Source organism: Carassius auratus, unplaced genomic scaffold (genome assembly GCF_003368295.1).
Source record: "Carassius auratus strain Wakin unplaced genomic scaffold, ASM336829v1 scaf_tig00214259, whole genome shotgun sequence".
NCBI lineage: Eukaryota > Metazoa > Chordata > Actinopteri > Cypriniformes > Cyprinidae > Carassius > Carassius auratus.
In genome coordinates, this window is record NW_020527582.1 from 648,421 (window position 1) to 676,047 (window position 27,627).

Here is a 27,627-nt window from a genome sequence, read left to right on the forward strand (position 1 = left end):
CTAATCCATTTCTAAGAGTTTTGACTAGCTACCAATTTTTTGTTTCATGAGTTGGCTTCCATTAGTTAGGATGATTTTCCCAGCAATACTGTATGGCAACTAGCCACTTTCCCCTTGTCACAACTTGCAGTATACTTAATGTTATGATACCTGTTAACAAAATGACCGAGGCCCTTGAGTACCTCATCTCACATCACTTGTGTTATTTTTCAGATGACGGCAGGATCCACAAAGCCATCAACGTCATGAACAAGATGTATATCATTGAAGAGCTGGTGATTTTTCCCGAGCCTCAGTCCGTACAACACATCGAACTGGATGATGAGAAGGTACTTCATTTTACTCTTAAACTCATCATTGCATTTGTTATGCACGCTAGAGAATGTAATGCATTAGTGAAATGACAGCGTGGCATGCAAAGGGACCCTTCAGCCGTTGAGATAGTTAGGCCTGGAAGGGAGATAATTGCATCCCTGTTTCCTCTCTGAGGAACTGTGAACAGATGGGAAACAAACAGCGTCTGCTCTTTCTGTTCACTACTCAGTCTATACTTTATCTGTATGTGTTACACCATAAGAACTATTTTAAAAAAGCTTATTACCACTGTCAGTGTAATTATCATGGATTAACATTTACTGTATGCATAACAAGCATCTTTCTACACTGGATCTATCATAGTTCTGTAGAGCGGACGTCCTGAGAAGGTGTCTTATTTCTGTCGTTTGCATTTTCAATAGGGGCTGTTGTTTGTGTCCAGCTATTCTGGGCTGGTTGAAATCCCTCTTGCCAACTGCTCCAACTACCAGAGCTGTGGAGAGTGTGTGCTGTCTAGAGATCCTTACTGTGCCTGGACAGGGAAGCAGTGTTCAAATATCAAATATGCGCTAACTAAGAGGTTAGTACATATATATATATATATATATATATATATATATTTTTTTTTTTTTTTTTCTTGAAATCAATTAAAAATATGTATTTATAAACATCAAGTTTATAAATACATATTTATTCCAGGCTAAACTTGTCTGTCAAATTATCTGATATTTTAAGAGACTTATTGACCTCGACACACATTCATGAGGGTTTTCAGAGATGCTCTTTATGACATATTTCCTGTTCTTTGCACCACATGACTTTTTTTTTCTAAGTAAGGCTCTTTTTTCTTAATTATGATCACAAGGACACTTGATATTTTTATCTTTAAGTCCTCCAAAAACATGAAGAAACATGCATATATATATATTTTCATATTAGTATTATTTACAAAGCTACATTATGAGCAGCCATTACTCCAGATATATTATTATCAATATTGAAATCTGTTTTTGCTGCTAATTAACCATGACACATTTTTTCAGGATTCTTAAAATAAAAACTTCAAAAGAGCAGCATTTATTTGAATGAAAAAACTTTGCAACATTACAAATATTTTACTTCTGATGAATTTAATGTGGAATCCTTGCTGAAAATTAAGTGTTACTTTGTTTAAAAAGATCTTACTGATCCCAGACTTTAACATATTTTGTTTCATCCCTGGTCTTTCCTTTATAGTCAATGGCAACAAGATGTAGATGATGCCAACACTGCAATATGCAAATTGACAATGGCTGGCCCTCGCTCTGTAAAACCAACCCCACCACGTGAGTAAAAGCCATGCTTTACAATACCTAACCCCCATGTGAATCAATATTTGAAGAACTTATTTCCAAAAAACCACAAAGTGCTGTAGAGTGCATGAGGTTAAGACAAGCTGTTACAGTAACAAAAGCACTGTGGCATGTGGCATGACCAAACGCATTTACATAGCGCCTCCGGCAATGCGCTCTGATAGACTCTAAGTAACTGAAGTACTTGCCTGGTGGTTTGCTAATATGGGAGATACATGTTTGATTTACTAGTAACTAATAAGACCATCTAACCCACAGGTGTTCCATCATGCCATGTGATACAAATACCAGCCAATACATTTACGGTTCTTCCCTGCAAGCTGCGATCTAACTTGGCTGAGAGGCGATGGGAGTACAGTCACACCGCCGAGCGATTCGTCTATCCTAGTCCTGACGGCGGGCTGGTGGTTGTAGCCCAAGTGGAGAGGGAGGAGATCTACCAATGTTGGTCAGAAGAAGGTGGCTACCAACAACTTCTGGCCAATTATTGCGTCAAAGCAGATCACGAAAGCACCACTCTGATTGGACGTTCCCGAACGCAGTTTGTACCCCAAGGGGAAGCCATTATCCTGCCCGGGGAAACATGGTCGCCAGAAAAAACCAAAACGTACTGGAATGAGTTGATTGTTGTGTGTGGCTTACTCGTGTTTTCCCTGGTGGTCCTGTCGCTGTTCGTGGCATACAGGAACCGAGACAGGATGAAGTCCATGCTGAAGGAAGGTGAGTGCCCCAACATGCAACAGAAGAAAGCGCGAATTCCAGGGAAGCACACGGAAAGCCTTCCATTAAATGGCAACAACATCCCGCCCTCGGTGTCTGACCACAAGGGCTACCAGGCGCTCAATGATAACTACATCTGCAGCACTCCCACCCACGAGTGCTCCTCACCCGAGAACAGCAAGAGCTTCTCCGAATCCGAAAAGAGACTGTTGAACTTAAAGGAGAGCCACGTTGAGATCTCACCGACTTGCCAGCGGCCTCGAGTGCGGCTGGGCTCGGAGATCAAAGACTCGATCGTTTAAGTCTGTTTGGGTGGAATGTTTAAAAAGAGTGGCCTCTGAACTGAACAGCACCAAGGGAGGGACAGACCGAAAATGACTGGAAACGTACCATCACTGGGTTTTATTTTGCACTTCGTCTCCTCTCATTTTGTCTTGGTGATCTGTTCACATTTCTCAGTCACTGCCAAGTCTGTGAAGCACCCAGAGCCACGCCGAGTGGGACGCAGGACACTTTGAAAAAAGAATAGTGGGCATTGCGAGGCTCGCCGATCCAGTCGTCCCGCCCGGTCCGTCCAAAAATGTCTGGTGGCATCTGTGTGAAAGCAATACGATGCCCTCAGGGTTCATTAACCTGTCATGCTCCCATCTCATCCCTGCAGCGTAGAGGTGGTCACCCTGTGACCGAGAAGACAAAATTTCTTAAGTCAACAATAGAGTCTCTGCTAAACATAGTGCCTGAAGTGAGATGATTAGCTGACATTTCAACACAATATAAGGCATAGTGGTGCATCAAAAGCTTTGATGATATATGCAAAACCTTTGCAGAGTATATCATCACGACCTCAGCTCATAGCAGCCATACTATGCAAATCACATAAAGGAGAAGTGTCTTGTAGAGAGCTAACAAACAGCATGCGACTGTCTTAGAACAATAAGTGATGCCACGACCTCAGTATTCTACACAGCTTCTCCTTGGTACACACGTTAAATAAAGTATGCAAGTGAGATTGAGGCATACACAGTAAAGAGCCCGCAGGGGGGGTTTCAGTGTATAGAGAACTCCAAAGAAGGCATGTTAGCAATACTAGGAGTATTTCCAAGGCACAGATTACATTCTGAAGATGCAGGAACTTGAATATCTCTGTTCCTTATACCCCAAATCAAAACCAGTTGCTACCATTGATATACCAGTTAAAGACCAGTGGTTTTCAACCTTTTTGACTCCAAAGCCCCTCATAGTCCACAAGATCATTTGGGGAAGCCACTTTTCCAGTTGTCCATTATTTAATATTCATAATTTCTATCTGATAAAATTCTATATATTCAATAGAAAAATGCACATGGAGTTTTTATTAAATTACTTCACCTTTCCAGGTCTAGAAATCTAGAAAATGAAATGAGGCTTTCTCATATATCGAACGTAATTCTGGTTCTTCAAAGAGAAAGGAGGTGAACTGATATAGAAATAACTTCATGGTTAGTTTGTTTGACTTATTTTAGAGTTTAATTTGTCTTACTTTAGTAGTCATTTTGAGAACCACTGATTTAAAGGGATAGTTCATGCACAAATTAAAATTAATGTCATAATTTACTCACCCTACAAATGTCAAATGAAAGTCAACGGTTTCTAGTTTTTGACCCCACTTGGACAAAAAAAGTTGAAACATTCTTCAAGATATATATATATATATATATATATATGTGTGTGTTCCATAGAAGAAAACAAAAAGTCATACAAGTTTGGGACAATCTATGAGAGTGAGTAAATGATGACAGTTTTCAATTTCAGCTGAACTTGAATTAGTGCATAATACAATGAATGGAAGTGACTAAACGTCTCGAGGTTGTTTACTGATTCAAATTGGTTGTTGTGCCAAAATATTTTTAGTGATTAATTTCAGATCTCTTTGGATCTGTCAAGAACTATGTTCTCTTGACTCGAAAGTGTACTTTTTTCAAACTGAAGACAATTATTGCCATGTTGTAAATTCGAAAGATGAATTTGCATTCGGACAGAATGAAAACGTGTGGTTAAGACTTTACATGCCAATTTTACGCTAAGCTATGAGATCAATCCTCCCGAAGAGTGTAAAGTGACCAGCAGATTTTTTTTTCCATGAAAAAGTGCCATGTTCACTGTAACACCTCAAGTCAAAGCAGGCTAACAGATGTTTTTGGGTGGGAGCTATGACATATATGTATATGAATCAGCCCGTAACGTTATAAATTGTCAGCTGCAAGAGTGTCATATAAAAAAGTACAGTGCTTGGCTGCTGCAAAGCTCTGGGTATCGAAACAACAAAACAAGACACAAATGTAAGTTACTATAGCATAGAATCAACATAAGGATCCATGTAAAAATGTATATTAACAACAAACACACACACAAAATAAAATATATAAGAAAGTAAAAATCCAGTAAAATTCCCAAAGACAAGCATTGTATATTGCACCACAAATGTGCGTAATATTTCATCGTCATTGATCTTTAAAGAACACACAGACATCCGTATTGTGAATGTAGTTATGTGTTGATTGAAAGTGTTCCAAAATGATTCTTTCAATAGAAGAATTGTGTCTTATTTAAATTTGTGCTGAATGTTTGAAAAGGGGAGATTTACTTTTCCATGATCTGATGGACAAAGACTTTGATCACAAAGTTGTATAATTGTATTTGTATGGGGAAGTAGTGAATGATTTTTTAATGTTTTTGACATTGCTTTTTTTTCAGATGTCATTACAATTCTTTTTTTCCTGTTATATTTGCACAGAACGTGGAAATGGTTCGAAGCAAAATGTCTGGGAATCACTGTTCTCTTGACATTGCTGTAGCAAGTACCAGTTGAATGGTTTTGTTAATGCCTCCGAGCTAGATTTTGTGACTCAAGGGGTATGCGGGAAAACAAATGTAATCTTGTAGCCTTTTTGTGATTCAAACACGTGAACAAAAAGCAAACCTCACATGCATGTCTGCTCTGGTGGACTACACAGTAGGATTACCTAGTACATGTAAAGTCGCAAACCACTGTATATTGAATGGTCGTCTGTGCAACAGTCCACTGCAAGAGTATGTCTCCACTGTGCTAATTAATATCTACAGAGGTCCCCTTATATATATATATATATATATATATATATATATATATATATATATATATATATATATATATATATATTACACACACACAAAACATTTACCGACTATATTTAAAGCACAAAAAATAAAATGTATTTGTAATATTCTATAACTGTTTTACATATACTCAGACCTCTGTTTGAAAATCACTTTCAAAATATCATGCAAAAATGATTAAAAATGTTAGCAAATTTGCTTATGCTTTTCAGTACATCTTCTAATTATTATCACTAGCGTGCCGTTTTACAGAGTAGACAATGTGAAAACTTCACTGTACATCAGCTGCTACCTACAAGCGGTAGATTTAGTCATGTATAGATAGTCATATAGTCCCATATTTCAGTGCTAAACTGATTCAGACATAAGAGTTACTGGACTGTAGTAGTCTGCTACACTCTTAAATGCTCAGATACATTCTTTATAATGGCACACCAAGATGCTCTGAACTATTGTAAGTTAATGTCTTGTAAACTTTAATGTAAAGGTGTATTTGTACATTTTGCTGCCAATGTAAAGAGAAAAAAATCTGTTGTAAAAGGTGTTTTTTTTTTTTTTTTTTTTTTTGTATTATACATCACTACTGTTTTGTTGTTTTTATTATATTGTAAATAAAAGCACTTTAAGTTTAATTTTTTAAATAAATGAAATAAAACCACTGGTTTGCACTGATCCAACATTATTTTGGGTCGATTACAGTTATATTTGTGAAACTTGCAACTCACAGTGCACTGCCGGTCAAAAGTTTGAACTAATTAAGATTTTTTTTAATGTTTTTAAAAGCAGTCCTATAAATGAAGAATGCCTTAATTTAATGAACTATATAACTATTAAACTATTATAAATAAAATATATTATTATATATTATAATATTGTGACATTATTGTTATAATTTTATTATTTTTAAATACATTTTAAAATTTGATTTATTCCTGTGATTGATTAATTTAATGATTCCTGAAGAATAAAACCTTTTCTTTTCTTGTCTACCCCAACCATTTGAAGGTACTATATAAGTATTTCCACAAAACATATGAAGCAGGAAAAAATATTTTTTGTTATTATTAATAAGAAGATTCTGAAGGATCATGTTACACCGAAGCCTGGGGAAATGGCTGCTGAAAGTTCAGCTTTGTCATCTCACAGTATTAACATCTTACAATAAAACAGTTATTTAAACTGTAACAATATTAAATATAATAATATAACTGTATTTTAGTTAAATAAAATCAACCTTGGTGAGCATAAGAGACATTTTTTTTTTAAGTTGGTGGTTGCCATTGACTTCCATAGTATCACTGGCACAGGGTTATTCAAATCTTGCCCTGGAGGGCCAGTTTAGCTCAAACCATGATCAAACGCACCTACCTGTGATTTTCTAATGATCCCAAACACATTGATTAACAGGCTCAGGTGTGTTTGATCGGGGTTGGAGCTAAACTCTGCAGTGCACTGGCCCTCCAGTGTAAGATTTGAATAACACTGCATTAGCACCTCAAAGGAGATTTGCGGCATCTGCTCAAGTGCATGCGCTCTTTTACTATAATAATGCTGCCATCGTGTGGCCATTTTTGGTACACGACACTGTCCTCCTTTTTTTTTTTTTTTTCACAAACCGCACTGGTTATCTTGCTTTTCCAAGTTAAATAAAGTAACAAACAAGAGGTGACATAATTAAATCAACACGATATTCATAGTCAGTTATGGTAACGTAAATAATGATTCCTCTCAGTTAATCCCGCTTTACGTGCGTGTGTGTGTCACAGCATCGAATCTGACGCAGGCTGAAGGTTAACTAAATCTTGTAAACTCTTGAGTTAGTTTAAGACTTAGGTGCGGTGCACTGTTTGCACAATGACACGTCCAAAGAGAGATGAGGAAAATAATAATAGCCTATACATTCAGAAAGGAATGCCTTTAGGATATTTGTTTATTTTGGTAGTTTACTTTGAGATATTTGTTAGCGTTTATTATGGCAATCTGTGTGCAATTCGGCGACAATATCTCTGAATTATAAGGAAGACGAGAGTACAGGTAACAAAAGGCTATGTGGCGTGGACATTACCAAACAAAGTGGGCAAATGCACGCCTATCTCAATGACTATCCAATGACACACTAACTTGAGTTCAGCTTGTTACAAACTTGATAATGAGCTATCATCCAATCACTCAAGCCTTCATCTAAATAAGCTGCCTGTCGCTTCAGCGTGAGGTTTCTGCGCACCTGTTGGTGATGTACATGTTAGCTCACGAACCTTTAGCGTTCATTTCTCTTCACACTTTCCTTTTCGTCTTTTTATCACTTCCACGTTTACGGTGCATTATCTTTTTACACAGGTGTATTTTGTATAACCGTTTGTTTGTCCTCGTTCAATGAAAATATGAACCAAGCTGATCTTCGGAGACTTTTCGCGGCATGTGATGGGAATAAGTCGGGAAGAGTCGAATACGAGGACTTCACCACTGTTTGCCGAGAGCTTAATGTTCCTGCCGACGAGATCAGGACATTATTCAACAAGTTTGATCTGGACGGAGATGGATATATTAACTTTAACGACTTTTCGTCGAGCTTTCACGAAGTCTCGGAAGCCCTCAATTTGGCTTTGTTGGGAAACAGTTTGCAAAGTCAGAGAAGCGCTTGGGATGAGTTTGAAAACACGTTAGACGGAGATGTGGCCTTTTATTTGGGAAGGTAGCTATATCTAAAGATTCACTTATTTTGATAAACATTTACTGATAAAAATGAAGCTAAAAGAAGATTTGATCTCTTTTTAAAGAACGTTTTAACTTGAAAGGGTTTTAAAACGTAAGTAGCAAAGGTTAGGCTACTAAATTTTGGCCTGAGTTTCACAAATATGTGGAAATATGCTATTTAAAATACATTGCGTGTGTGTAGCCTAACTACTTTTTTTTTTTTTTTTTTTTTTTTTTTTTTTTTTTTTTTTGAAGGGGGGGCAAATCTGTTCAAAGAGAAGGAGTTAAATCTAAAAGACAAAACTTGCTTTTGTTTATTAAAGTATACTTTTTTATTTTTAAAGTGGAAGATGCAGAAAGCTATGTTAGGTTTAGTTTACAGTATCTTATAACTAGCTGTATATGAAACGGTAGTCTATGCAGTGTCCATATTTAGGTAAACGTGTCTGTACAGTTTGTTTATATAGCTACATAAAGTTGACTTTATAAATACGCTTTTTTTTCTGCTGTGTCATGTTTATCTGTTTTGATATTAAGCGACCTTTAGTTCGCTGAAAAATGCTAAATAAAATCACTAATTTATTTTCATGGCAGTATCTGACCTGACAGCTGGTTTAATTTTTTTTTCATCCAGTCACATTTTATTTAGCTGCTTTCTTTCTCTGGTGTCTGCAGACAATGGGATGAATTGAGGGAGTTGTACGAACAGATCCACTCCACCACAGATGAGCTGTTATTGCAGCGATATGAGGATCTCATCAAGGCTCTTGTAGCTGAGAGCAAAGAGCACAGGATGGAGATTGAACAACTCGAGACTAGTCTACGAAGGTGAGCGGAGCATTTCCAGGATCCAGCTGGGATGCTGTGGTGAATCACCATGTACAAACAGCTGGTTTGGCTCTTTCAGATTGTCATGACCGGCTGATGTCATAATTGCACCCTGATATAAATGTCATGCACCTTTAAATCTTTGAAAGAGCATTTTAAGGCCATTTTAATAATAAAGGGTTTTAAGTATTATAAACTTGTCATCTTGCTGCCCCTTGAATATATTCAAGATTGACACCATTATAGAATTTAACAATACGGCAGCATGTGCGATAAGATTTTAATGTTCAATATCAGATTAATGAATCAACAATCGTGAACTCTGCATGCTTTGTATTTTATGGAGGACAGAAGCACTGGGCTTTTTTTTTTTTTCCTTCTGTCCAGGAAGTGTTTCTTCCGTTTTAAGAATTTAAAGAATTCCGGTTACAAAGCTTTCATTGTTAAAACGAAGAAAAGTTCTACCATTTCTGAGGAAGGAGGAAACTGAAAATTAGGCTTGAGTTACTAAGCTTGTCATTCTCCGTGTCGAAACTTATTTGTGGTTCTGTAGGTGTGGATGTTTCCACAGCGAGATCTAGTCCTGGCCTTTTACTGTGTGTTTAGCACTGTTTGTTTCACCTCAGGTCCACCTTACACAGTTGCGGCTTCTCAAGAGCCCTACCTTCGTTCCTCCCTTCCCTTTCGTCAGAGGTTTGCTCAAATGCACCCGCTTGATGATTACGATAAGACTCTAGCTTAAAGGAGTTTTTTTTTTTTTTTTTTTTTTTTTTAATCTCTCCAGTAGTAGCTCCTCAGGGAACGATTCTTTTGAGATCTGGGTGTACGTAGGTGCACCTGGAAGCATTAAAGGGTATTTTAAGACCAAGGCTGGTTGTTTCAAACTGCTTTCTGGATAAAAAGACTTTAAAGTTGCCGTTTGGTTCTGAAAAGTTATGTCTTATGCTTTTTGATGTGAACAGGACAGAGGAACTGACCAGCACTCAGTTGGCAGAGATGGAGGAGGACTTGCAGCAGCAACTGGCCCGCACAGAAGAAATGGTCAGAGAAGAGGTGAGAAGTCAGACAAGTTCTGTGATTATGAATTGGCACATTTGTGTGTATTGATTTATTGGATCTGATTGCGGATGCAGATTAATGCAAAAGTAAAAGATACTTTTCTGCCTTCTTGATAATATTCAAAGATGCGTACATTGTTCAAATCAATGTATTTTTTTTTTTTTTTTTGGTGTCAAGTGTTCTTAAATACTATCTAAAAGCGAAGACCGATTAACATGCATAAATGCATGCGTTTACATGTGTGTAATTCTGTTTAGGTAAATTAAAAGTGGCATTTCAGATTTAACTTTGTACTTGGTGGTTCACCTTTTATTCTTGAAGCCCAGTGAGATGTTTTTAACAGGAAAACTGGGCTGACTCTGTGTGCACAAAGGCTTCTCTATGAGAGCAAGTAAATGCCCCTTTATTAGGCCTGTGCATATAAGGAAAACTCTCTTCTTGGGTTTCATGCATACAGGAGCAAAAGAAATTGGACGAATCCATTGCTATGCTCCAAATCAAGCATGAAAATGAACTGGCAGACCTGCAAACAACGATAGAAAGGCTCTCAAAGGTAAGGAAGTGATACGAGATGCTTATTTTAATGTCTTTGTATGTGGGTTTGTCTATCTTTTGTGTAATTTTTTTTTTTTATTTTCTTTGCCTCAATTTTAGCAATATCAAGAGGAGTCAAAATTAAACAGCCCCAGGGAAGATGCCATCAAACTGAGAGCACATATTAAAGATCTGATGCAGGTATGAATCTGATATTCCTTTACAACATGCAGTGCGCTTCAAAGGTATTTGAACCAAAGGGAAGTGTTGGGTAAACTGTGCCAATTTTAACTTAAAAGAAGAATTTATCCATTTAAGAAAAAATAATTTTATATATAAAATATTCTACTCCATTTTAAAAGTTTACCAGAATTGTTTGACTGACTTTAGACATCCAGAGGAGTGTCTCTCAGTGCAGTCCAGTGTTTTGTTCCCAACATTAAAAAAAAAAAACAATATCAAGTTTTGTGGCGACTTCAGGCAGATGTGAAACTAATCACATAAAGACCAATTTGAATGCTTCTGAGGGGGGACACAACTTTTGTTTTCAACTCAAAACAACATTTAGAGTTTTGGCCATTCACATCACAACAGCATTTTGGGGGGCTGAAGATGCAAACTTCTGAAAATGGACTACAAAATGCAAGATTTTGTAAACCATACTGTTATAAATGCATAAATTAGAAAACAGTGGGGGGTTGTGTGTAATGTGTTCAGTCTGTAGGTTTGTGTGCTTGGTGTTTCTTTACAAAAGAACCACACCAACTACTGGCCTGGCATGCATAATGTGTCCATGGACCACAAAAACAGTCATAAGTTCAGAGCTGGGTAGATTACTTATGAATTGTAATCAGTTACTGATTACAGATCACATTTAAAAAATTGTAGTCAGTAATACAATCTCTTAGACTACACATTTTTGGTAACGTAATCTGATTACTTTTGGATTACATTTGTGCTAACCCTTATTTGATATCACATATATTCAGTTTGCCTAATCGTGTAATTAAAAAAAAAATAATAATATATATATATACATCTCCAAAAAGAGCCACAATAGCTTATTTTTCCAAGTGCAATGTATGGACACTTAATACTTACAAAACACTAATGTACCTTGCTGTTAGTGTTTGCTAGTAACACAGAATAAAACAATCACATCTTATGATTTTAAAGCATATTTACTTATTATAAAGTTAATTTAGAAAACCAATATTATTATATAATATTTATATTTAATCTAAACACAGGGTCACATAGTATTTTTATTTTTCACAAATCTGTGTGAACGGGAAGTGATTTGACAATTATCTTTTCAAAAATACGAGGCTATGTTTACATTGTGCAAATGTAACCTCAGTAGTCAAGTGACAATGCGGATCATATTAGAGATATGTTGACAAGGTCAATCATTGGAGAATTTGAGAGTAAAACAAACAAAACAAGGGTCCTTTTCAATGTAATCTTTGTGACAAGGTTTTTTTTTTTTCTTCTCAGTAGTTGCACCACAGTTCATTCACTGACTCTTGCACCACTTTGTCTGTAATGGCAGAATAAGGGCTGATACTAGAGGTCTGCTTTTCTGCGTTACCTGCAGCTGAGTGTTGTGTGAAGTTTTAAATTGCTGGGTGCAGGAGGGAACATACTGAAATGTAAGCGGGAGAAAGATTGTGGGACTTGAGTTAATCTAGCTTAAAATACAAAATGTAAAGTCTATTGTGAAACCAAAATAAATGGTTTACAGGTGCAAGGTTGGATTGGGTTTTTTATTTTTTTGACCGCATATGATTAAAGGAAAGCACCTTTTCTTTTGCCTGCTGTAAAAGAAAAAAAAAAGTGAGCAACGCTTCTTGTTTGTGTGGGAAATGGGCAAAAATAGCCCAAGACACTGGAGCTAGATAGTCATACTGCAGCTGGACTAAAAAATCTGTGTAGATCTCTAGCTCTCTGACTTTTCAAGCAGGAAGTAAAAGTGGCTCTCGCTCTCGCTCGCGCGCTCTCTCTCTCGACTGCACTGAAAAAAAAAAAAAAGATCCCATGGAGACCTCTAATTGTAACACTAAATACAAATTGAAATCTGTGATCTCATCAGCTTTTCTGTTCCTCTGCAGGAAAACGAGGAGCTGAGGAGTTCTCTTATGAAAGCCCAGATAAACGTCTCTGTTCTCCAGGTTGAGTTGGACCGGTTGAAGAATGCTTTCACTGACCAGAAACTCCAACACGAGAGGTGAAAACATTGAGAAGCTAGCTGGGTTTGTGTATGTAAATGTGAATGCTGCCAGTAGTTCTTAAAAACCGCCGCCTGAAATGTATTGAAGTGATTTAAGAAAAAGTGCTTAATGGGACTTATTTTTCCTCTTAGAGAAAGTGATGACCTTAAGAAGATGGTGATGGAGTACCAGTCTTATTCCAGCCAAATAGAATTTCTCCAGTGAGATAATTCACTTGTTCTCTTGGAGTCAAATGAATCCTAATATTCTTATGAAGAAATTGATTTTTCTGGCTTACTTGTGCAATATGACTTCTCTCCTTCACATCAGGGAAATGAACAAAACGTTGTATGACAGCAATGATGGGTTACGCTCTGCACTGAGCCAGGATAATGGCTCTTCAAAAAGACGGGTAGCTATTTAATTGGTTTTTAATTTAAATTAGAACTGCATTCATTGCAGCCATGGTCAAATATTTGGATTTCCAGCATACAGAAATACACCATTGTTTCTGGGAATCATTTAATGTACACAATAACAACCCTCATTAAAATGTTTGCTCTTCTGTAGCTTTCACCAAAAACTGAAGTATCTGTACCTCCTAGAAAGATGAAACCACTTCGACAGAGTACAATGAATCAGAGCGGGTAATTATATCCTTTGTTTACTCTGTATCTGTTCCACCTGTATCTTCACAGAAACGATACAGAATAAAATGTCAAGATAATTTCTTGATTAGGACCGTATACCATGTTATTTTGTTTCTTTTAAAGTTTTACTAATGAAGAGGACATGATGGCCCTGGTGAAGTGTTGGGCTGATAAGTATTTGGATAGTGGTGTTTCTGTCCAGAGAGACGCCGAGCCGATGTCAGGCAGCGATTATGACAGTGATGACAGCCATAATTCAGAAGAGACTGCGCATCATAGTTACTCATGTATTCCATCTGAGCTGGAGGTAAGCATTTCACACTTTCCAGGTGTGTATCTGTTTAATTCATTGCTGGGTTAAATAACTAATGTCTCCTAGGTGTCAGAGACTAAGTCTGAAGCTTTGGGATCTGTAGCTCGTAGCACAGTTGGCTCAATATCCTCCTCACTTCGGCGGCGGTTGTCTGCTTTTCCTGTCAAGGTAGTTCTTGCTACAGTACCTCCTTTACCTCCTTTTATATATATATATATATATATATATATATATCTCTCACTAGGTATTCTAGAAACCATAAATGCCAAATTAGTTTTTTGGAAAAAGTGAAAAGACTTGTCTCAGTTTTTCAGTCATTAGTTAAATGACAAACTGGGAAGTGGATGGTCTTGAAGTCAGAAAAGTTGAGACCTACTGTGATAGACTGCCTCTTTACAACTGTTCTCTATAGCAAACTGAAGAAGACTTGCATGACAATGAAGATCTTGCTCCAGTGTACCGTCTGGTGTTGGCTGGGGATGCTGGGTCGGGAAAATCCAGCTTTTTACTACGGTTGAGTCTCAATGAATTTAGAGGAGATATACAAACCACTCTCGGTGAGAAAAGTATCATTTTTAATTGTGCTATGATTTCAGTATAAATATTGAGAATCCAAATATCTTAAAGGGGTCATATGACTTATTTTTTTCCCCTTTCGCTTTGGAGTGTTACAAGCTCTTGTTGCATAAAGCTCTGTAAAGATACAGAGACTAAAGTCTCAAATCCAAAGAGGTATTCTTTATAAAAGTTAAGAATCAGCCACTCCCTTCTTAAATGGCTAATTCTAATATGCCCCCAAATATCTATGCCGCGGTGTGGGAAGATTTGCAAAATGTCGCCCAGATGATCACACAAGGAAGATGTAATTTTTATTCTCTCTGTTGCTGCTGCCATGTTGTGGAGACGCTGTGTTTCGTTGTGAAAGCGAAACCACTTTGTTTGGCCTTTCAAAAGAGGACACAACTAGAAATCAGTGGTTAAGTTGTATTTACAACACTGTTCCTACAATCAGTTCAACCCAAACATTCTGATGTGTGCTGCACATTTTACAGCGGATGATGACCGTTTCCTGAACCAGTAGCTACAATGCTTCTGTGCACAAAGGCTGTTCTATAAAGTTGGGCAATTCCAACTTTACAAGGACAGTCTGCTGGTTCTTCTGACTCGTAGTCTGCAAGGATGTTTTCATATTTACAGAATTTGCCACTGATTCAAACGTGAGTTTTGAGCAGTGTAGAGTAACATTTGTCATTTTTCTGATCACAAATGCAGACATGGGTTTTATGTTTACGTGGCACGACTTGCAACGTGTAAAAAAAGACCATATTTAGACCCTTTTATCCAAAGGGACTTTCAGTTCATTCAGGCTAACAGTTTGAGGAATTGAACCTACAACTTTGCGCTGCTAATGCAACGCTCTACCACTTGTAATTGACTGTAAAATGCCTCGCTTGTAATGTGTGGGTTTTTTTTTTTCTCCTCTTGTTGCTCTGGGAGATGGCATCACAGTATGGTAAGGGGTGTAACTTTCCATCATGCATTCAGCCAGTCACAACACGCTGGATAGCTGGCCAATCAGCACACACCTTGCTTTTTGAACGATGAACTTTGTAAAAATCTATGTGTTTCAGAAAGACGGGACCTATTCACAAAATACACACAATGTTCTTTTTAGCCATGCCATATGACCCCTTTAAAGTTGTATCTTACAGGTCATCAAAGACTATGTCAGAATGACCATGGCACTCTTGTAAATCAAAAAGCCTTCATTATCAGATGGCTAAATCCAAGAAATCTAAACTCCCCTTTTAAAATTCTTACAGGTGTGGATTTTCAAATCAAGAAGATGCTTGTAGATGGAGAGAAAACAAACCTTCAGATCTGGGACACTGCTGGACAGGAAAGGTACAGTCTATGTGTGGTTTGAGAATCAAGTGTAGACACGCTCTGTTAAAATTCTTAATTATGGATGTCAAGTTACATATTAATCTTCATTAATGATTATACTTTGCTTTTATAGAAAATGGTCACTTGGTTGTATGCATTCACTGCCGTTCACTATTTGGAGTCTGTAAGAGTTTTTAAACAAATGTACAGTGTATGTGAGCTTATGACAAAAAATATATATATACACACACACACACACACACACACACACACACACACACACACACACACACACACACACACACACATCAAATAAAAATCATTGCAACCCCAAACCTTTGAACAGTAGTGTAGACAGTCAGGATTGTCTCAAGAGTCCTGTTAAATACTTTGCTTTCAGTGTTGCTGGTGTACCATGTTGCTACAGACAACAAATTCTGATTCTGGAACATGTACTGTAAACACATTTGCTGTTTATGCACACAATGGAATATTAGCAGGCATGCAGGTAGGGATAAACATGTATATTTTTGACACTTTAGGATGTTTGTTACTAAAGAGAGGTGTGTGTGTGTGTGTGTGTAAAAATAAATTGATATAAAACCTAACCAGTTCAAGCCCCTGCAAAAACTGGAGGCCTGTTTGGTTTGGTTCGGTTCACGTGGGTTTAGGCCGGGTGCCCCGGTTTCCTCCCAAAGACACGCAGGTTAGGTTAACTGGATATTGTAAACTGTCCCCAGATGTGCGTCTAAAGGCTAGACTTGTGTATGGATTAACTGGTTTTCACCATGAATAAAGCCATGCTGGATTGACGTTAAGAAATGGTTGTCTAATGAACTGCATGGCAAAGATGCACTACTTTCAAAAGCTACATTTAATTGCTCAAATGCAGTAAAAATGGCAATATTGTGAAATTACAAAAAAGAAAGTGTTCTGAAGTTTAACTTATTCCTGTGGTGGCAAATCTGAATTTTTTAGTGGCCATTTAGAATTATTTGCCCATAGTGCATGTTGGCGTTACATTAAAATAAATATATAAACTTGTTTCTTTTCTACAGGTTCCGCAGCATCGCCAGGTCATATTTTCGCAAAGCACATGGAGTGCTACTGCTATACGATGTCACGTCTGAGAGCAGTTTCTTGAATGTTCGTGAATGGGTGGAACAGATTCGGGTACAGTCAATGACATTTTAGCAAGTTTGTTTTCTTTGTTTTATTTGTAGTCCATATTCTGTAAACTTTCCCTCACAGGAGTCAACGGATGAGGACATCCCGATGTGTGTAATAGGGAACAAGGTGGATTTGAGGGCAGAGAGGCCCGAGGGAAGCTGTGTGAGCGCGTTCCATGGTGAAAAGCTTGCGATGGTGAGTCTTGAGTATCAGCTTTATATGGGAAGAATGTAAAAAAAAAAAAAAAAAACACCCTGCCAAACCTAGTTTTCTGTTCATTTATATAGGCTTATAATGCCCTGTTCTGCGAAGCAAGTGCTAAAGAGGGGACAAATGTCATCGAGGCAGTTTTACATTTAGCAAGGTAAGAAACCTCATCAGTTTCTGCTTATTCTAATACATTGTTTTCAGGCTTTAAGTGTCTTATGAATTATTACAGGGAAGTCAAGAAACATGCAAAACTGGGGCGAAGATCAGAGTCACGGGTTAAGCTGAGTCTTCATAAACGGAAGAAGACGCTGAGCAACTGCTGTGGAGTCTAAGTCATGCAGCCATCTGGTTTAATTGTGATTTTTATGGTTTTAAAAATAACTCCAATCCTGTACTTTGAGAGAAATGTTAATGGTTTTTAGCACTTAAGCAGTTTTTAGGCATGGATGCGTCCCTCGTGTTTCTAGGCACACTGAACAAATGTATACTTGTACATTTGCCTATTAATGATCAAATTCACTTCAGTGTTTATTTAAATACTTTTGTCAATTTAATTACTGTTGTGTTGAAGGATGTTTATGTAAATGTTTCTAACTGTTAAATAAAAGTTTTAGATCTGATTTAAAAAGTTTAAATCAAAGGTCTGGAAGCCGTTTGTCTGATGTAATCTGCAGGGGAAAAGGGTTCTCTAGTATTTTGACATCTCTGAAAGATAGCAAACTCAGATTTGAGCTACACTTTATTCAACAGTTGAGTAAAGGAAAGCAAATGAGAGAAAAATACAAGAGTACGTGATTACAAGATGGGTTTCGTGGGCCTGTTATTCTTGGTTTTTACATTTGCAAATACAGAACCAAGAAAAGTCACAGTGAAGTAAATGCCCAATCAAACTAAATTAGTACAGTACAATAAGGGTTTTTAAATCAAAGCACAAACAATAGTACTGCTGACTAGACCACAAAAAAACAATATAGTCTAATGACACCAAAAATAATGGCTTAGGATCGTCTGAAAGGTTTGATGTCTTCTATTTGGCTTTAGAGTCCATTTTTTCGTTGGCTTTCTTTTGCTTCTGTTTCATTATTTCTGCATCTCTAAAAAGGTACAAAAAAAGAACATTGAAGTTAATAACCGCAGTACAGTGTCCCACAACACTTTAAAATACAATCTCCAATACTCCTACTCTTAGGCTGATACACAGGGCAACTTTTTGAGCAATGTTAGCATCAACCGGCAACCTGCTGAGACCTAGGGCCCACGACAGATCTAAATTATTTCGACAAATTTTACCCATTCTCAATGGGAAAGTGCCCAAGCAACATTGCATGGTTGCCTGGCAAAATTTCTGAAAAAATTGCCCTGTATATCATCAGCCTTAGATATTTAGCAACACATTAGTGGTAGTTTATTCCTCTCATTATTAAAAGGAAGCTGCATCTAGCTTAAGTTCTCTAAGTGTCTGGATAATGTAGGTTACCTCTGCTTTCTGGCAGCAGCAGATAAACCATCATCATTTCTCTTGCCCCTTTGCAAATCATTTTGCTTCTTGGCATGTTTCTGGCGAGCAAGTTCACGCTGATTTCCCCCTAAAGAGGACACAGTGCTGAAAATAAATAACTGATTTGACTAACTCATCTCAATTTAACCCTAAAAATCCTACAGTGTCAGGATATATGGTTTTCTAAGGCCTCTAAACCATCAATCTCATTTCATTGGAAAACCTGTTGTACACGATCAACGTACCTTCATCCCTCGGTTCATAGATTTAGTACATTGAAAAGCCTTCTAGGACCTTCAGGTTGTAACATACATGCACTTTTTTTTTTTATGTAAAATATATTGTCAGTAATACTTCTAAATCTTAATTTACTAGACCAAAGTAAATTGATTAATCAGAACTTTTTTTTCCCTAGGAAAATTAAAAGTTGTGAGGATCCAGGAATCTGTTGGTTATCACTGCATTGTTTGGCTAACCACAAAGAAAACTACAGAGATTTCATCACAAAACTAAACACTTAAATGTCATCTTTACTGAAATACAGAATGACAATTGTGATTTATGTGCATTTTATGTAGGTGGGTAGCTTGCTACACGGTTACAAAAATCTCACTGGTTCAGAAGCTATCACAAATTTATTTCCCTTTGTCCATCTCTCTTTCACAAACAGTTTGGATTTCTGAATAGACAGATAGATAGATAGATATAGAGTGTGAGCTCCATATTTTCGGAATATCCTACTATATTATATACTCCATAAGTCATAATATGATACATAACACACAGGTACAATAAACTGTTACATTAAAAATGTATAATAAACTATTGCAGACTATTATTTGTCAGGGTTTAGTGTAAGATCTCACCATTTGAGATTTTTATGAAGATGCATGTTTAAAAAATAAAAACATATGTCCTGATGTAGAACAGTTTGAATCACAGATGCTGAATCATTCTGATGAACTTATTGTCAAAAATAAAACAATGCAAGCTAATTAAATGCTAACAACCGAACAACCTCTAAAAGATGTGTGCGTGATACCAACATACCATTTATGTTAACGAATTCAGGACTAATTTAATGGTGAAAATATAATTTGATGTGATGAACCCATTTAAAAACATATAACCTAGTCGTTATAATAACTGAATTTAAACTTTCATTCCGCCCAGTCCATTTCAAATAGGAGTCAGTCAGTTAGTCAATCCCATAGGCCTCACACACCGCGACCGAGAGAAGAGCTCTCATACACGTCTGACAGTGACCTAATACTACTAAACTGAACCCATGTAAGATCCGTTTACATACTCACTGGTCATTTTTGATCAATTTTGTCCGATTTTCAGATTAGCTCACCCAAAGGGCCGCTATCTTATTTCCCAAACAACAGACAGATGCCTTTACTGTCCGGCGTCAAACTTACTCTAGAAGAATCTACAGCATCGCGAGATCTTTCAGCACAGGAGGCAGTCATTTGATTGGATGAGACATGTGACGTCAGCTACGGGGAATGTTGTCATTGGTGAAACTGACATTTTGTGAGGTAGAGTTGGTTGTTATGTTTTTATAGCATTTAATTAAAAAAATGTACGTATATATAGTTTTAGGTTTATCATAATAATAATAATAAAGGAAACAGTATAAATAAATTTTAACTGTATTTTTGGTAATTGTAGATGTGGTGTTGATATGTTTGTGACATCGTTTCCTTGATATTAAATCAATAAATAAAAAAAGGATGAATGATGATGCCCACGTGCTACAGTTCGCAAATAAAATATAATAATAACAACAACAACAATAATAAAACAACAAAAAATTTTTTTATTGATTTTGGGGTGAAGTAAAATAAGAAATATCTAAACTTTTAGTTAGTATTTAATGCTTTTTTTTTTTTTTTTTTTTTTTTTATAGATCCCTGCTATGTTTGCTGAACAACTGCTTTAGACAATTTAGGTCACCTTAAAAAAACAGCCATCAAATAAAACACACAATTCTGTATTTTATTTATTTATTGGGCACTCTAATGACCAAAGCAAAGCAACGCAGAACTGACACTTCAGCCATTCATCTGAGATATGCCACCTGCGCTGTTCAGAGACAATGCCTGCATCATGATACAACAGTCAGCAACAGAATCTGTGATTCTCATCCAACATGTCACACCAACTGGTTTGGGCAACAACAGATTAATCAGCCATCATATTAGATCCTCTGTACAGATGAGTCACCACCATTCAGTCTGTTTACAGGAGCACCAGAGTGTGGAGGAGGACAGAGTAATGCTCATACCCAGGAAACTGAACCCTGGAGTGCCAGAGTAATTGTGTGGGTTAGTCTTCAAGGCCGGATGTAGTTACATTTCTGTGAGCAGCTGTAAAGTCAACATGAAATCAAAACAGACCTTATTTACTTTCCTAATGCATTTTTTTCCCTAGTGGCATTCACTATGCATGATTCGTTATTGCATGTTCTTTCACAAAAAAAAAAAAAAAGAAAAGTAATATTCATATAGCTAATCTATTGGTTTTCAGCATTTTTTACCCATAGTCCAACACAATATTCAAACAACTCCCCATTTGAGGTAATATATTTCCACTGGTATTTCAGCTGTAATTATGACAAAGCTGCATGTTTATCTAACCACAATGTCTTTATTTCTTTAATTAAGAACCCAATAAAAAAACTTCAGAGAAAATGTTTATGTTAATTGTGGTAATTATGTATATTTTATTTATTATAATATATTGAAATGTATCATGAAACAGTTCTAATAGTATTATATTATATTGTATGCTGCTTTATATATTTATTATTATTTTTTATTATTATTCTGTTAGTCCTTTTGTCAACAAACAGATGAAATATAGCTAAGGAACAGTTCATTAATTTGTTGTATAGCCGTATTGCTCATCTACAATTTGAATGTAGTTTTCTGCAGCATTTCGGTTGCAAATGTAGCCTAATATTGATTTCTTGTTGCTTTTTCATTTCTGCACACGTTTTGTATTTATCATGCCTGACATTTCTAACATAGTGATTTAATGGAAGATGTTCCCCTGAATGTAGAAGGAAGCAAAACAAAACGCCAAACATAATGATACTCGTGTTTTTATTGCAAGTATTTTAAATGCATTTGCCTTGCCCTTGTGTCTGTGCCTACATTCTGTTTTGCATAAGTCGGTGTGCCACCGGTAGAGCCGCCCATACAGCTGCTCTACAGTTCAATGCATTTTTCCTCCGTCCCTGAGCAGCTCTGTGGAATGTTTGTGCGACTTGAAGTTAATTTGCAAGTAGGTCGAGAGAGCTAGTTCCGTGCGGTCAGGACCACAGATGTGACTAAACTGCCCAAGGCCACCACCAGAGCTCCAAGCAGAAACTTCCAAGAAATTCCCTGAAAGAGTAAGAAACGAGATCAAACAAAGGCGGCACTTGGACGCCAGCTCTGGCACATTTTAAAAGGCCTTTTACTCCACTTTGATTCTCTCCACTAGGCGGTAGTCAGTCACTTACAAACGGCTTCTTTTTGGGAGGAGGTGTCAGAGAGGGCGCTATGTTTTCGCCGAACATTTGAGCTGGTTTAGCTTGCCAGCTCTGCGTCTCACTTTCCCCCGCCTGTCTTTTTACCAACTTGGACAGTTCAGCATGAATAGCCTATAAAAATACAATATGAAGAAAAAATATATATATTAGCATTCAAATTGCTAATTCGTAATGCAAAAATGAAAAAAAAAAAACGTATAAAACTTAAATTTTATAAAATATAAAACTTTTTTTAATGGTTGAACATTGTAGCCTACAGCATTGTGAAAAAATAAGGTGGTCCTGCACTTTCTATCTTTGACCAACAGATGGCGCCCTTTCACTGTCTGCAAGCTGCATTTCAGGACCGTCATGAATGATTGACTTGTTTATAGGGTAATATCGCTTCATCTCAACTGTAAATTTCATATTAATAAGGAGTTTGTTTATTAATTTTCAGAAAAGCATAAACGAATTTTTGTTGTTGTTTGTAAAAGACGAGATTGAGCTGCTCTCTTAAAATGTAAACACTTAAATGTGTTTATCATGTAGTAGTGTATTATAAATGTGAATGAACTCTGTTATCAGTGCGAGAACCTGGTATGTGACTGAAATCTCTTTACTGAGCTTTTTTATAGCCTATTTTCTACTTTAACACCATGGAGATTATGAATGTAAAACCTTAATGTTTTCCTTGGAATATAGGCCTACCACTTTATAGTGAGTACAGATTTACATAGGCCTACACGTGTATTTTAATCAAAAGCCATTAGCCCAGAGTTTACACTTAAGAGAAGTATATAGCAGCACGTGTATTACAACGTTCTCCACCCGTGCCATCTCTCTATATCCTAATTTGAATTTTGCAATGAGTTCTCTCCTGAGGGAATGTTTCCCTTTTGCCCAGCCATCCAGACGGGGTGTCATTATAGGAACAGGAGATATTTTAGTTTGGTCTAGACAAGGATAACTCTTCACCGTGAGCACTCTGGGTCAAAGCAGAGTGTGAGGGGACCTGAGGTCAGAATGGACTAAAAACACAGTGTATACAGTGCTGATTCACTTTATTACTGGAAGGCGTGCGCAATCGTGTGTGTGTATAACTTTGTGTCCGTGTACTGGCTCCAGACAGCTCTAATCTTGGTGGCTGCTCGGAGGATTTGACAGACTAACTATCCTCAAAGGCGTGACAGAACAGGTTTTGGTTCTGTGGATTGTAACGCAGCACAACTCATTCTCAGATATTATTAGAGTCTAGCTCTAGAAACAAAAATTTGCATGCGCACTCAAATATTGTTTGCATGCACTCGTAGGTTGAGTGGAATTTCTCAGCACAGGTTTTCACTTCCTTGTCTTAAATTTGTATTGAATGTTCAAATAGACTGGCGGTCAGGAAACTGAGATATGTTTATGAAATGCAAACACATTGTAAAACTGTTACTCTAATGTTAATGTTTTTGCCTTAAATAGATCCAGAATGCATTCTCTGTTTTGGTACTCATTTAAAATCATTTTGGAAGGTATTTACTAATGAACATCGGAAATATAATCATAAACATAATATTATAATGCGCCTTTTGGCTTCAATACACACACTTCATTCTTGACCCACAGTGAGTAAGAGTTGGCGTTGAATTTGGAATAAATAACACCGTTCCTGTTAGGCCAGGTTTTTCCCAAAGGTCAGTTGATCTGTAAATAGCTGCTAATGGGATTTTCTGTTGCCAGCTCATGTGAAATTTAGACGTGTTCAGGAGATACGGTTACGCCTCTCACCTTAGTGGACGGCTCCAGTTTCAAAGCCTTTTTCAGGGTCTCCATGGCCTCCTCATACTCACCCCTGTCTGATAAAAGCTGCAGACACATTTTACATCACCAGATTACAATAAATATGACTCTTTGTTTTCGGAAAATGTGCAATCCAGATGGAAATATAAACCTCATCATGTATGAACTGTAAATTATCTCCGTGCCTAGTTTGTTAAAAGAAATTTATCCATACCTTCCCTTTCCTGAATAATGCTTTGACATTCTGGGGATCCAGAAACAGCACATCTCGACTGGTGTGCAGCGCCGCGTCAAACTGTCCAAGCTTCAGCTGCGCTGCTGCCAAGTTATTCAGACACTTTACCCGGTAGTCGTTCACCTCCTCTTCTTCCTCCTCTGCCGCACAGCTTTGACTGTCTACAGGAGGACACAATTGTACAGCCCCTTATAACCACGCTGTGGCAATGTACAACACTAAAGGAAACCTTAAACACAATTAAAAATGTGTTTGCTTATGAATCAATCCAGTGTAAATGGAATTGTACACTAGTCAGTGGCCTAAAATCTGATTGGTCGAGCAGTGTTCCAACAGTGCTGATATAACAGTTCAACTGCACTGTTTGTTCCAGAGACTGCCAGTCTGTGCATTTGTGGTAGGGATTTCACTGTAGAAAATCAACAACAACTTCAACTTAAAAACTTACATTCCGTTGCTGGCTTAAAAAGTTTTGAATTGAATTGAAACCAGTTGGTGGCGACAAGCGACAAGTCTTTAGGAGAAAAGTAATTAATTGGTTCATTCATTTAGTCCATTTGTTTAAAAATATTGATTCACTTAGGAACTAATCAAGTTACTTTTTTTTAGTGGGCTATTGAATCATTCACTTAACCGATTTGTTCAATAATAGCTACTGGTTCATTCAGGGACCAGTCAATCAGTAAACCGTTCAACAACTGATTTGGGAACAACGTATTGTTTGTTTCTCAGAGAAAAAAGTAAGATTGGATGTAGGCCTACAGTGGTTTAGCTTGGATAACAGACAGTTACCTGGCAATATTGTGCATAAATGTAGGTAGGCATAACTCATTATTAACATTATTAAAACTCTTATAATATCACAGTCGGCCACTGATATTTGGGAGTCAATGTATAACGAGTTGGCACAGAATGTGTATTTGCATTTAAAACGTATAATGCAAGACATGAAATGCAAAAAAAAAAAAAAAAAAGGTCTTGTTGGCATTTTTTTTTTAAGTTAATTTATTTTATTCTAAGCGACACTTTTTTAGAATGCCATGTCATATGTGCGAGAGTAGTTTAAGAAGTCCATCTAGCAGGTGTTTACAATGGAAAAGCAAGGAAATTGGATGTAAACACGTTCGATGGGAAAAGCTTGGACTTGTAAAGCTTGCTAATATATATTTTGTGCATGGGTTAGTGATTGCAAATTGCAAAATAGCCTACACTAACATTTTTAATTAAATATCACTGTATGCAGAAGGACTTTGTGTTTGTTTGCTACAAAATATTTTCTCTAAATAATGAGAGAGAAATATATGAATGTAGAAATATATTGCGTAGAAAATGAAGGAGAGTCTAATATGTGATGCTTGAGTGGTCAGCGGAGACTGTGGCGATGTGGAGATCACTTCTGCATGTGTGGTCATTATCAGTGTCTGTAATCCAAAGCGGTGATTTGCACTTTACTGTCTCATTACTGTCAAACGTTCCTCTCAAGATGGACCAGGCTTTCCAGCAATTACCATGATTAAGGAGGTGGAAATAACATGTAGATTTATTACGTTTGATTAGAGTAGGGTTTAATAAGAGCGTTACTCGGGGTGGTCACAGCTTGCAGACATGACTGGGCATTCCTATGACATGATTATTGATCAAATAGATTAGCTGCTGAGCTGCTAGAACTGCTCTGAATTGAGAGCTACTTTAGGGTTTTTCTCCATCACTACTGAACAATTTGTTAAATTACTTCATATAGATGAAGTCGTATATATATGTGTGTGTGTGTGTGTGTGTGTGTACTGTCCCCAGAAGTTAGCTACTTTATAATATAATATTATAATTCATATTTATAAATAGTCTATTATCAAAACATTTCCTGTTGTTGAGATCTGTGCCCTTATGCATTTGTACGCATGAAGGGTTTGTGCGTGTTCTGGCATGTTCCTGCATTATGACACAGGTGTTTGAAGGGCACTGTGGGTTGGATTACCATATGTGCGTGTCGTAAGCATGTCTAAAGCCATGAGGTAAGCCTGGGCTGCCATGCTGTACTCTTCCCTTTGGAAGTAGAAGTTGCCTCGCTCTCGTTTCTGGTTGCCGATGCGGATCCGTTCAGGGATGGGCAGTGAAAGGGGGTCCGGCTTTTCTCTGAAGTCAAGGAGTTGCAGCTGATACAGGAGAGGAGCCCAGGCTGGTATATCAGGCTCCCTGCAAATAAAACATATACAGCAATAAAGCAGCATTTAATCACAAGATTTATCTATCTATCTGTCTGTCTGTCTGTCTATCTGTCTGTCTGTCTGTCTGTCCAGGTTAAGACATTCATCTAGACAATCTTTCTCCTTGTTTAAAGATGCCTTCAGTATAAAATAGGTTCATACCAGACAGATGCTTCCTAGAAATATCCATCTATTGATTCTAATCTATTGATATATCTATTTATATGTTTCTTTAAAGAGATAGCTGGCTATCAGAGCTATCTATCTTGTGTTTGGTTTCTCCCTGATTTCTGGCTGCTTTTCTTCTGTACTTCAATTAGCGTTAGACCGTTTCGGAGATGTTGGCAGTTTGTGGAAGCTATTTTTATTCTGTCTCTCCTCTTTTAAAGTATAAGGAGAGTAAGTCTGTTATTTTTGTGCTGTGGTACTGTGGTTGTTTTTGTTTAAGAATGGAAAAGTGTGTGTGTGCGTGTGTGTGTGTGTGTGTGTGAGAGAGAGAGGAATGGTAGAACTGCTGTTTTGAACACTGACTGCCTGCTGCCTGTTGAGAGGCAATGGGCTCATATCCATTGTGTGTGTGCTGTCTTCACTTTGCCCAGATTTGAACTTTAGTACTGGCAAAGGCCTCATTAGAAGACCATATGCTCTTGCAGACTATTTCTCTGTGATATTCTCAGAGCATTGTTGTGAAAACACTGTAAAAAGCTATCACACACACACACACACACACACCAAGACACAAAACTCCACTCTTCCTCCTCTGGAAAACACATACTGAAGTTAACCTGTATGTTTTGCTGAGTTAGAATGTTGTGTTCCTTGGAACTCCAATGAATTATGTGTGAAAAGCATAGTAAATTCAGAGGTAACCTTAAAATTTAAAATAAGTTCCTTAAATCTAAGTGAATCATATTAAAGTTTAAAAACAAACATACTATGAATTCCAGGGAGAAATACCTGATAACTCAGCCCTTCACAAATGGCAAGCATCCCTCTTTCTCTCTGATTGACTGCTTGATGCATCACTTCTGTCACATCTCTTAGCACATCAATACTTCTGTCAATATTGTATTTATCATCCAAGGCAGTGGTTTCAAAACAGCCTTCTGCCAAATCTGTTTCATGTTTTGTAAGATATTACTTACAGAACTCATTTCCCATCCACACATGGTAATGATAATAATATGTTACACCATTGATTTTATTTCCTTTTGCCTACAGCATTTTCTGCAGAAGGCGGTCTAAAGATCGTGAACTTGTTCGGGCTGACAGAGGCATTTCAGGAGCTGAACAGAAGATATC

General features: G+C 37.2%; 4 protein-coding genes across 5 annotated transcripts in view; 2 read left to right on the top strand and 2 right to left on the bottom strand.

Annotated features, from left to right (window-relative positions):
- Positions 1–5,532, top strand: part of sema4ba (sema domain, immunoglobulin domain (Ig), transmembrane domain (TM) and short cytoplasmic domain, (semaphorin) 4Ba) — a 73,376-nt gene extending 67,844 nt beyond the window's left edge. For both annotated transcript variants that reach the window (XM_026257205.1, XM_026257204.1), the window contains exons 12-15: positions 214–329; positions 738–895; positions 1,552–1,640; positions 1,926–5,532. In XM_026257205.1, coding sequence (XP_026112990.1) covers positions 214–329; positions 738–895; positions 1,552–1,640; positions 1,926–2,689 — 1,127 coding nt within the window. In that variant the 3' untranslated portion in view covers positions 2,690–5,532. The remainder of the gene's footprint in view (positions 1–213; positions 330–737; positions 896–1,551; positions 1,641–1,925) is intronic.
- A 2,191-nt stretch (positions 5,533–7,723) lies between these two features.
- On the top strand, positions 7,724–17,717 carry rasef2 (RAS and EF-hand domain containing 2). The gene is made up of 17 exons (XM_026257209.1): positions 7,724–8,214; positions 8,892–9,044; positions 10,007–10,097; positions 10,561–10,656; positions 10,758–10,838; positions 12,749–12,864; positions 13,000–13,068; positions 13,178–13,259; positions 13,418–13,494; positions 13,621–13,804; positions 13,877–13,978; positions 14,223–14,367; positions 15,634–15,715; positions 16,756–16,870; positions 16,949–17,062; positions 17,155–17,231; positions 17,307–17,717. Exons 1-17 carry the CDS (start codon positions 7,904–7,906, stop codon positions 17,407–17,409), a joined length of 1,998 nt encoding a protein of 665 aa, XP_026112994.1. The 5' UTR covers positions 7,724–7,903; the 3' UTR covers positions 17,410–17,717.
- An 81-nt stretch (positions 17,718–17,798) lies between these two features.
- On the bottom strand, positions 17,799–20,029 carry serf2a (small EDRK-rich factor 2a). Its single transcript, XM_026257210.1, has 3 exons — positions 19,889–20,029; positions 18,555–18,663; positions 17,799–18,171 (listed from the first exon to the last, which is right to left on the bottom strand). Exons 1-3 carry the CDS (start codon positions 19,893–19,895, stop codon positions 18,105–18,107), a joined length of 183 nt encoding a protein of 60 aa, XP_026112995.1. The 5' UTR covers positions 19,896–20,029; the 3' UTR covers positions 17,799–18,104.
- A 1,054-nt stretch (positions 20,030–21,083) lies between these two features.
- The window catches only part of fkbp16 (FKBP prolyl isomerase 16), a 37,516-nt gene continuing 30,972 nt past the window's right edge, over positions 21,084–27,627 (bottom strand). The window contains exons 4-8 of the mRNA XM_026257256.1: positions 26,097–26,314; positions 24,101–24,282; positions 23,875–23,952; positions 22,090–22,230; positions 21,084–21,970 (exon numbers count right to left, since the gene is read on the bottom strand). Of these exons, the coding sequence (XP_026113041.1) occupies positions 21,884–21,970; positions 22,090–22,230; positions 23,875–23,952; positions 24,101–24,282; positions 26,097–26,314 (706 nt within the window). The 3' untranslated portion in view covers positions 21,084–21,883. The remainder of the gene's footprint in view (positions 21,971–22,089; positions 22,231–23,874; positions 23,953–24,100; positions 24,283–26,096; positions 26,315–27,627) is intronic.